This window comes from Coturnix japonica, chromosome Z, assembly GCF_054131305.1.
Source record: "Coturnix japonica strain WE chromosome Z, WE-NBRP24, whole genome shotgun sequence".
NCBI classification, from domain to species: Eukaryota; Metazoa; Chordata; class Aves; order Galliformes; family Phasianidae; genus Coturnix; species Coturnix japonica.
Window position 1 is genome coordinate 258071 of NC_140702.1, and position 11388 is coordinate 269458.

At 43.1% G+C, this 11388-nt stretch overlaps 1 protein-coding gene across 2 annotated transcripts in view; it reads left to right on the top strand.

The window, feature by feature from the left end:
* The window catches only part of PAX5 (paired box 5), a 70013-nt gene extending 67313 nt beyond the window's left edge, over window positions 1–2700 (top strand). For both annotated transcript variants that reach the window (XM_085529905.1, XM_085529906.1), the window contains exon 10: window positions 1412–2700. In XM_085529905.1, coding sequence (XP_085386031.1) covers window positions 1412–1488 — 77 coding nt within the window. In that variant the 3' untranslated portion in view covers window positions 1489–2700. The remainder of the gene's footprint in view (window positions 1–1411) is intronic.
* The last annotated feature ends 8688 nt before the right edge of the window (window positions 2701–11388 follow it).

Sequence of the window (11388 nt, forward strand, 5' to 3'; positions counted from 1 at the left end):
TCTGTGGGCTGCCAGGCTCAGAACATGGACCTGTGAGCGCTATATGGTTTGGAGTTTCCCTTCCATCAGTTTAGATCAGTGCCCCAACCACTGATGGATGAAAGAGGATTTTAGGAGGGAGATGCAATGATTTACAGGTGCAAGAAACAGGATTTGGGGTTGAAAAATGATTCAGGGGGAGGGAACAAGAATAGGAACAAACTGCTGAGGTTGGTGTGACAATTTGAGTCCAGGGCTCTGCTGATGAGCTGAAGCTCCTGTAATGTAGTGATGTGCACAGAAGCGTGTGTACAGACATGCTGGGAAGCAAGGGTGTGCACGGGACTCCGTCCGTCACTGTCTGCAGGGCTTGGCGGGCACGCCAGCTCAGACCTTGCTCAACAAGCACACGCTAACGGTGGATAACAGAAAGGCGGTCTAATGAAGAAAAACGATTCAATTTCATGCTGGCTTGTTGCAATAACTTCTTTGCCGTTTTCTCTCATTGCTTTCAACTCGGTGGCAGCTTTTGCTTCGTGGTTGTGGTCTGTGCTTCACATCTCACTGCTCAGGGCTGCCTGTGGTCGCGGGGCCTGGATGGCGTCCTGCAGGGAGGTCTGTGGGCTGCTCAATGGAGCTGCAGGCAAATCTTCCATGAGCAGGTGGAGAACAAGGAGGGGCCAGAAATGGCTGTGCCAAGGAATTTATGGAAGAGAGAGAATATGGACTGGATAGAAAAAATGGCCAGAGGATGGATGAGTCTATTTTGGATGGGAGCACGCTGACAGCGAGAAGGAGCAATTGCTTTGTGATGCACTGTTCTCACTTTCTGCGTAAAATACAACCTTTTGCTTCCTCTGCAAACCAGAGAAATGAAACTCAGCAGAACTGCAAGGCCTTTGGAAAGCAAGGTGCTACCAGAGACAACCCACACTTCACATTAGGGGCACTGGCTTAGAAATAAAAAAGGAGTGGACTGATGGTGTGGCCTTTCTGACAAGGTGTTCAGAAAGAAAGCAGAAGAAACAGGTAAGCATGCACGTGTGAGGACCCAGCAATAGGCATGGTGAGTTGGAAAGGCCCCATTATTGAGAAGTGTTTGGGCTGGTAGTGTTGGCCCCCTTCGGGTCCCCATTTGGGGCAGCAGCACTTCCCTTGCTATCTTTTCTCATTTCATGTCTGAGGCACCAAATCAGTTTGTTTCCTCTCTTGTGTATTTATAGCTTGCGCCGACCAAATATACGTGTGTGTAGACACAAATGAAGTCTAACAGACTTCCTTATTGCAGCAAACACCCCACATTACAGGTGACCCTTCAGTGATCACGGGCCTTCATTCCCATGGCTCAGAACACTGAGGAAGGAGCTCTGGGTGCTGTGAGCGGGCTCCTTTCCCCCATCAGTTCTCTTCACAGCTGTCTCTTCTTTTCCAGGCTCTCCTTACTACTACAGCGCTGCAGCCCGTGGAGCAGCCCCACCAGCAGCTGCTGCTGCCTATGACCGCCACTGACCTCGGACCCAAAGCTTGAGCACTTATCACAAAGTACTGCCTGGGACAACTGCATTGAGTCACCTTGCTACAACCACGCAAGTCAAGGAGGAAGAAAGTAAATAGTAGGAACAAGCTCATTGAAATTTTACTCTTAAGACTCTGCAAACTTAACGTTGTTGTTTTCTGAATTTCTGGTGATGCTGTCTGGGTCTCAAATGAAACAAAGAAATAGGAGGACGTGGTTCTCCTGGCACATCCTGCGGTCATAGAAATGCAGTAGTTTGATTGTTTGCAGCTGTCTGGCTACTGCTTTAATCGCTGTGGGTACCACGGCTGTAACTGGGGATAAGGAAGAGATGTGGGCCTCCCTGTGTGGGATAGCTTCCTCTTACTGCACACTGAGACAGGCTGTGAGACTCAACACAAGCTTTTTTAATTATTATTATTGTTCTTTTTTATTTTATTATTATTTTTTTTATTTTTTTAATGTGTGTGTGTGTGGCAAAGAAAGATCGGTCTGCTCAATTTTACACAAGCAGCACTGTAAATACATGCTTGTTTGTACTGCTATGAGAGTGACTTAGCGTATGCTAAGCTTATGCAGCAACGTTGTACAAATCTAGGCTCAAAATACATCTGAAAATGTGTTTTGAAACTGGTGCACTGAGATTCAAAGAATTCAGTAAGCTTTAAGCAACTCTGAACCAGGTTAACACTCATTGTGGCTGTCTTTCAGGCTGATGCTACTGCTGTACAGCATCCTATCCAACAGCTGTGTGTGATCACGTTATATGCTGGTACCAAACCCATGGGCATCAGAAAGACGTGGGCAATTTTGTCACAGTTTATTGCCTATTACTGACTTGTGTTCGTTTGTTATTACGATGAGCACTGAAACAGATTCTGTGGTTTCAACTTAAACAGCATTTGGGAAGGAATAATAGTAAACACCGTACCTACGTTTCAACAGGTCGTCTGCTCTAGCCCAATAAATGTCAGCCTGAAAGAAAGGGGGAAGATACGGCCATAATGATTTACGTGAGGTAGACGTATTGACCAGAGCATACTGAACACATGGGCAGACCTGTCTGTGTTTCCATGTGTGCTTCCCAAAGCTGATTATTGGCGGTGTCCCATGAACGATCAATCAAAGTATTAAGTATTTGCTTCCAGTTTCACAAGTATTTCTTGCAAACTGCAATGTCTGAGCTAACATTTCTCCCTGCTCCCCTTGCTGCCAGCACCTTGCGTGCCTGCCATCAGCGAGCACTGACACCCTCTGTGTGTTCCCCATTTTCAGTGGCAGGTTTTGTATGTTCTCATGCTACAAAAACACAGCAGTTAGTGTCAGGGTTCCACTCTAGATGTTCTCTAGTCTTCAAAAGCCATGATGATACCTAGGGCCCGCTGGCTTAAATGGTTTCCCCTAATCCAGAATTTCATTCTGTGAGCACAAACTGACCTGCTGCCATCTGTCTCATTGCAACAAAATGGAACAGAATTTTGGTAGGAAGGTGCAGCCTCTACTGTCATATCACCAACATCCACCTCTGAAATCATGGTCCATCATAGTAAAATATGAGGCTTTACTTTTGGACCAGCCCTCATACATTTCATCCCAAGGATGCATGCCTGTGGGTTAAACAACCCAAGGTGCTTACACTCAGCCCTGAGTTGCCTTAGTGCTTACATCAAGAATCATTACATGATGATTACATCATGAACATGCAGCCAGATGGATGGTGTCTCAGCAGTATGTGCTCCAGCAGTAGCTTGCCAGCACAGGCCTAAAAGTAAAGACTGAGAGATGGAGAGAGAAGATTCGGACATTAGATTGAATGAGGATTGTTGAATGATGAGATTGAATAGGATGTTGTTACCTGAGCTGCCTGTCTGGTTGAGGAAACCCTTGGTTCTGTGCTGTAATAGCCACAAAGAACTCATGTTGTGGGCATTGAGTTTAACATTCATGCCCAAAGATTTGACTACAGAGGCATCGTTGTAAGATGGCACACATCACTGGCAGCTGCTTTGTGTTGACATGCAATCTGCCATACACTGCCTCGACTGATGGGATTCTATTCTATTCTATTCTAAAATTTTCTCTTCTACAATTCCTTTGTCATGAAAGAAAACTGAAGAACAGGCACTGACTCTCAGTCTGGTCCCTAGAAGTCACTCCACACTGAAGGTAGAGAGGCCACACCATTGGACTCTGCATCCATGTGTACCACTATCACCTTGTAGACTGAGAAGGAACAGTGGTCAGTGGGTGTTCAGCTCTTTCTATTGCTTCATTCAGCCTTGTAGTGCAAAGAAACTTTTTCTCCTGGTTTTTTCACTTTCTAGTGGCCTTTGTACATTCTGAAATTACAGAAAATCATTTCATTGCAAGTGGAATTTATTTCTAAGAGAAATAGAAAAGAACAGGCCTTTTTTTTTTTCTTTTTCTTCTCTTTTTTCTTTTTCTTCTCTTTTTTCTTTTTCTTTTTTTCCTTAGAGATAAACTGCTTTCTATTAGGAACTTCTAGCAACAAAGAAATACGTGTCTATCGTATCCACCAAAGTCTGCCATGCCTGCATTGAAGCTCACTTCTCGTAAGAGGAAAAGAAAGAGAGGGAGAGGGAAAAAAAAAAAAGAAGAAAAAAAAAGCCTCCTTTCCTTAAAACATGCATACAAATGGAAACAAACAAACAAACAAAACAGAAGAAAACTCATAAAAATAACTGCTGAATTGCCTTTGAAAGTAGGGGATAACATCTGTTGCGAAACAGATGAAAAATTGCTTCTTAAGATGTGTATGTTTTGTATTCTTTTTTTCTAGTAGGAAAAGAACAGACTTGAAATTTTGGTGTTTTTCCTTAGTGCCGTGTGTTGCTTTTGTGTGTTATAATATTTGAATGTAATTACAGCAGTGCCAATTTGCCAAAGATGTTGAACATTCTTTTGGGGATTTTGTTTTGCGTTTTCTTTTTGGGGAGGAACAAAATGGGAGGCGGGCTGGGCGGTGGGGTGTGCTAACGGTGTGGGTCAGAAGGGAGGGGGCTTACGGAAGTTTTTCTACATCCTTTTTATTTTTCCCGATTCTTTTTCTCGTCGAAACTGAAATTCGTGATTTTATTCTAAGTTAAATGGTTGACTGCAACATGTTTTATTTTTAGATTAGTTGAGGAAACATGCAATAAGACTGGCGTAGTTCAATATCTGTGTGTCTTTTCATGAGAGTGACTGTTACTTGTGGACATTTGATTTTATGTAACCTTTATGTGAGATAATTATTTGTAAATATCTACCATAATTTTATTGGTTCCTAAAATAAAAGTAATTTTTTTAAGTTCCAAAAGCCTGTTTTCACCTTATCTGCTGCGTCGTCTGGGAGAAGTACCAGGTTGTTGGATCTGAAATGGGCTTCCTTGGGTCTTTATTGGGAAGACGCCCTTTGTGCATGGCCAACATCTCAAGTCTCACTGCTGCTGCTTAATTAAGGGACAAAACTCATAACAACCTCCCACAATCCAGCAAATAATTGTAGATACGTAAAAAGAAAATGACAAACTAATCACAGTTGTGATTTTCACTGCAGGGAGTTGAACTAGATGACATTCCAACTCAAACCATTCCATGATTCTATTCAATTGTGCTTCGGCTCCAGTGCAGTTCCCACCTTCCATAGCTCAGCAGGACTGTAACTCTGTCCCCCCAGCTCTGGGTTAGACCTGGGTCTGTGTTTTAGACTTCTGCTCTCTTTCAGTCTTGCTATGTTAAGAGAGGATCAAACATCCTTGCAGTTTGCAGGCAATGCCCATTCCTCAATGAAGTTCTCATGGAATAACAGAAATGATTTCTTATGGAATAACAGAAATGTAGGGGCTGGAAGGAGCCTCTGGACGATCATCTAGTCCAACTTCCAGCTAAAGCAGGCAGCACTGGAAGGAATCCAGGCGGGTTTTGAATATCTCCAGAGAAGGATACTCCACTGCCTCCCCAAGCAGCCTAGCCTGTTCCATGCTTGTACAAAACACCCCATATTCCAGTTTGTGCCCATTACCCTTTGTCCTGGTGCTGGTCACTGCTGAAAAGAGTCTGTCCCCTTCCACTTGCCACCTGTCCTGGAGATGCTTAGAAGCGCTGATAAGCTTTGATAAGCCTTCCTTCTCCATCCCTCAGCCTCTCCTCCTATGGGAGATGTCCCAGGCCCTTAATCATCTTTGTAGCCCTCAGCTGGACTCTGTCGCATTTGGATGTGAAATATCATTGTTACTTCTGGCAGCAGAACGGTGGAATTAGACCTGACAAAACTGTGTTGTGAGGCACAAAAGCATCCTGTCTCTCCAGGTGTGAGGCCCCATACTGCTTTGTTCAATGAGAATGCCCTTCAAGGATGCAAATGCAGTTTTATCTCAAGCCTGGTGTACAAATGGCTACTGTTTAAGATGCCCTGGAATTGTCACTTAAACTTTTCATGAATAGGAAATGAAGACTCTTGTTTAAGCAACAGAATGTCTCTGTATTGTAATAGACTTTGCAGACAAGGGCAATGGGCAGCCCTGCCAGGAAAGTCAAGAACAGAGTTGGCGGGTACACAAAGGCTCATACAAGGAGATCAAAGTGACAGCCCCTCTGCCAGGATCCCTGCAGTGGACCATGATGGCTAGAGCTGGAACATCTGGAAATAGTGTCAGATGCAGCCGCTGAGAACTTGCAGCTTCTGCTTCAGCATGTTGTGACCTAACGTCATTCTCAGTCACTCAGCAAGACAACCCCAAGGACTTGAAGTGGACTAGGGAGTAAATTCATTGTCTGCATATGCACTATCTTTGAGGCATTACATAGCTTCCTTCTGGATGGCGTTTTCCGAAGAGTCCGGGATACTGACTCCATCTGAATGGTGAATCAAAAAGTATAAAAGTAACACAGAACTGGGGTTTTAAAAACCTCCTTCTGTGACAGCACCATCTCACTGCCGTGTACTGGAAGGAAATGCTGACGTGCAGAGCAAGAGACCACCATATATTTTCCCTCCACAGTGCAGTTTTGAATCCTATACTACAAATCCCTCCATCGAGCAAAATGGAACCGAGGGAAGATACGGATCATTTCTCTTGGGAGATTTGCAGGGGATCTGCAGGGTCGGGGCATGGTAAGGAAAAAAGGCTCTGGAAAACAATATGGAAGGAGATGCTCCTGTGAGAGTCAACAGATCTTCATGTCAGGAGGACGTAAGAAATCTGTGAATAGCTGGATGTTGTTTGGCAGATGGTGAGTGATTGTGCTGTGCATCACTTGTCTTGTATATAATTATTGTTATTATTTTACTTTCCTTTTCTGTCCTATTAAACCCATGAGTTTTACCTTTTATTTTCTATTCTCTCCCCAGTCCCGTGAGGAGTTGGGGCATGGAGCTGAGCTGCTGCTGGGTTGAACCACACCAGCAGGAAAGCAAAGAAACCTTTTAGATTGAGACAGTGAAGGTTTAATAAGAGGAACAAAGCTATGTGCACAGGGAAAGCAACGTGCAGAATTATCTTTCCCATTGGCAGGCAGATGTCAGCTCTTTTCTGGATAGGAGGGCCTCAGAAAGCCTGGTGGTTGTTTGGGAAGACCAGTGCCACCAGCATGTATGATCTCTTTCACCTGTCTCTAAGCTGAGCACGTTGTATGGTATGGGCTATCCCTTCGGTAACTGGAAGCCATCTATCCTGGCTGTTCCCTTTCCAGTCTCTTGCTCACCCCCAGCCTGACTGGAGGTCAGCATGGGAAACAGAAACAGGGTAGTTCTTGTGGCCATGCAAGCATTGTTCACCTAAAGGTTGTTGTGTAATCAGTGCAATGTTCAGCAAATTGAAGCATATTCCCATCAGGATGCTCTGAAGAAAATGAACTCCATCCTGTCCAGTCTCAGCGCAGTGCTAACATCCCTAGGACAGTCTAAGAGGGATGAATCCAGCCACCTCTATGGTGTGACTTCATTATTAAACCTCAGCCACCTCACAGCACTGGGGAAGTCACACCTGATATGAGATAGCTAAATTCTGGCACCTCACTCTATTAAACTCATTGTAAACAGTTCCTGATAACGCTTTAAAATAATGGTCCATTACTGCAGTAATGCTTAATTAGAATGGAAGTGACAAATGGAGCCATCATGATTAATGTTATTATAATGAGTACATCTGCAATTTGCTGTAACACACAGAAATGTCTGGCTTCCCAAGAAACCCTCAGATACAGAGAGTGTCTTTTGTATTCATAGGGACATAATAATTCCTCTGAAGGAATCTCATCATAATTTAGCTTGAATTAATGTACATTTATCACACTGTGTAACCCAGTGTAGCAATTTATCTAAATCCTATGTATGTAACGTAGACTGTATACTCTTGTCTAAGAGCACTCAATAATGGAGAAATCCTTTGGAGGAATACATTTACTGTAGATCATTAATGCTCAGTGTGTTAAGTGGCCTTTAAATTAAACCGAGTTAAATAAACTCTTATTTAATATACCAGTGTAACTTTGTTCATTAACAAACACATCAAGGCTTTTTTTCATTTACATATAGCTGATGCAAGCATACGATACCAAAACGTTCTGTTAGTGGAACAAAATGTGATTCAGGGTGTCTATAAGAGAAGGTAGAAGGATGCATGGGTTTGGCATACTGACTTCAGGTCTTTAGGAAACTAAATGCTGTCCTGTATTAACACACTGGAAAAAAAAAAAAGATTAACTCTTATTTATAGAAGAGCCTGACTAGAAGTTTTCTGTTCTGGTTGTACAGTCCTCTTTCCTTGCTATTTTTAATTGACAATAAGGAAGCATTGCTTGAAAGTGGAGGAATAATACTTTCTTGATCCCTCTGCAGAGCCTTCTTACCCTCAAGCAGATCAACACATGAATCTGACTTGGTTTTGTCTGCAAACATACTGCAGGTGAACACAGTTATCAACACTGATACCCAGTGCTGAGCCCTGGGTAATATCACTTGTGTCTGGCCAGCAGCTCCATTCACAATGGCCATTTGGGTCCAATTATACCTTCAGTTTTCAATACCTAGCAAATAGCACATCCATAGGACAACTAAGATGGCAACAGGTCTGGAAGATGTCTGCTGTGAGGAAGAGCTTTGAGCACTTGGGTTGCCTGGTCCAAAGGAGAGAAAGGCAGGAGGTGACCTCCCTTGCTCTCTGCAGCAGGAACAGCAGGAGGTTGAGCAAAGGGAGTTTTAGGTTGGACATGAGGATAAATTTCTTTACTGAGAGGGTAGTTTGACATTGGAACAAGCTGCCTTGAGGTGTGCTCTCTTTTTTTCCAAGTAGAAGCTTTTTCCACCTGTTCTAGTCTGTGTGGTGTCAGTGGAACACTTGCATGTTTATCTTGTTTATACACATGTAGAGAAGGCACGGAAACCTTTGGTAAGAAAGTGGTAAGAAAAGCAGGTGACCTGGAAAAATATCCACATATGCCTGGTTATGTTCCATTTGTAGAATCCGGTCTTGTAATTACTGTTTGAATGTTGAATTTTATTTTATTTTTTTTTTTCATTTTTAGCCTTGAGGCTTAAAGCAAATATTTGGTATTTGGTAAATGGAGAGGAAGGTTGCCTGATTTAAATGAGGTTTCAGCATACACACTCGTCTCCCCATCTCACAGTAGATGTGGATTGCATGTTGGTTTTCAGGCTTTAGATTCAAAAGTCAACCAACCAAATATCACTGCTGGTTTATTCTCTTGCATTGGAGTCTATACTTACCTTCTCAGTTCAGGTAGGATCTGTTGGTAGTTCATCTTGGGGATAAGGAAGACAACAGACACTAGCTTTTACTTGTCGTATTCTGGTCCTGTTTATGAGAGTCAGGATCACTGTTTGAAAGAAAATGTGTTTCCCAAGGGAAGGAGATGTATAATCACTGTTCTTTACCCAAATACTCCTGTTAGCAAGGAAAGGTCTCCTTCATAGTTGCTTTTATTTTCTCTAACACCTCCTACTTATTCAGAGTGATTGTCTATGGCTGAACAACTGGCAAATGAACCATCTCCGTGGGTGATCATAGCTTTTTTGGACTGGTTTTCATTCACTGGTTTTTTGGACTGGTATTCAACATACTAAGAAACTTCCCTGGAACTGTTGGCAGATCATAGAGAATAGGGATGTTATAAATCAGCAGACTTTTATTCAACAAAATGTCACTGAAAGCAGCCGGCTTGTTATCCTGGGGTTTATTTCCACAGCCCTGCAAAGCATGTATCACATTGATGCTTGTAGTCAGAGAGACATTCCATTAAAGTAGAAAACACTTTCATTTAAAAGAACTGCCTTGAAAAATTACTGAGCATGTAAGACCTTCCAATGCTACTCATAGACACTTATTAGCTAATTAGTAATTAACTAATAGCTTATAATTAATTAACAGTAAGAACAACAATTACTAGTTCCCCAGTGATAAAGAAGGGCTAGACTGGACACAGCAAGTGACTACAAAAACAGCTCCAAATTATGATGCTCTGTCTCCTTGAATTTCTCAGTTTGGCATCTGCAAATGTCTGTCCTGGGTTGCAAGAACGTCATGGAAACGTGGTGGGCATATTGCTGGGAATGGAGCTCCAGGAGCTTTATACTTGTCCATGAAGGTGGTGAGGAGCAAGGTGACTCCTAGAAAATAAAAGAAACAGCCAGAGACACTGTGTTCACTCTAACCAAGTCATGTCTGGGATTCATCAGAGACAAGGAACTTGCCTAGTAGTCAAGAATCAAGAGTCAAAAGCCTGTAAATGTGTCTGTAAAACACAGCAGAAAAGAAGAAATCAGTGTCTAGACAGTGATAAAAATCACCTTGGAGGGTCTGTTTTGTTCTACTTCAAAGTATCAGGCATGCAGGATAAGTGCCTGCATGAAGGGTTGGAGAGTGTCTGTGGAATGTTCTGTTGGCCTGTAGGGGTAAATGGGAAAGCTAGGAAAAGAAAACTTGTGAAGGTATATAAGTGACGTGAGAACTTGTAATAAATGAGATCATTCACATCGGAGTCTGTGCATCAGATGTAGCACCCATTATAATCAATCAGGTAGAAGGGAGACGAGTACTGAGCAGGCAGGTTTCTTGGTGAAGCAAGGATGCAGCGCAGATCACAACCAACTTACAGCCATAAATGAAGGCATTTGATTCCATGTAAAATAAAGGAATGAAGCCCCTTGTGATGGCCCAGCATGAGAGTGGAGGGACGCTGGATGAAGTTTCAGGGAAGGTGATGTAGAGGGCAGCTCTCTACATGGAGGGAAAAGCAGGATCCTTAAAGCACCTTAAGGTGCTTTACGGAATCAATCCAGAGGTGAAAGCCTGAGATTTGTACCTGAGTTGAGCCCAGGATTTTGCTATTTGTCCTAGATGTGTTGGCAGGGGAATCAAAAGGTGGCTAGGTGATACAACAGCTGAGCAATTCTCAGTCTTGTTGCTAGCTCAAGAAAATCAGGTGCCTTTGATCTGATCTGCCACTAGGCTTGACACAAACCTGTGAACTGTTTTCATTAGGAGAAGACACCAGCTGCTGAGGCCCTCGGGGGAGTCCAAGAGCTGCAAAGGAGGAAGGGATAAATGAATTGTGTCACTTTGCAGTGGCTTGGAAAAGGATAACAACACATCGCAGGCTGCACCTTGGAGATCTTGCTGTTCAAACAGGGGAAGAGACAAGAGATGAATAGAATGAATCATGGCAATGCTGGTGATCACACCCAAAACCAGATCTGCCACGAACTCCTTTTCTGTGTGTGCGTGTGAGAGGGACTCCAAGATAACTGCAACTCACCTCTTTCCTCCTAGAGATAAACAACACATTCATATCTCACCCCAGGGAATTCATGGAACTTCCCTTTTGGAAGATGTTAATATATTCTCATAACACATTCCTATGCCTACAAAACT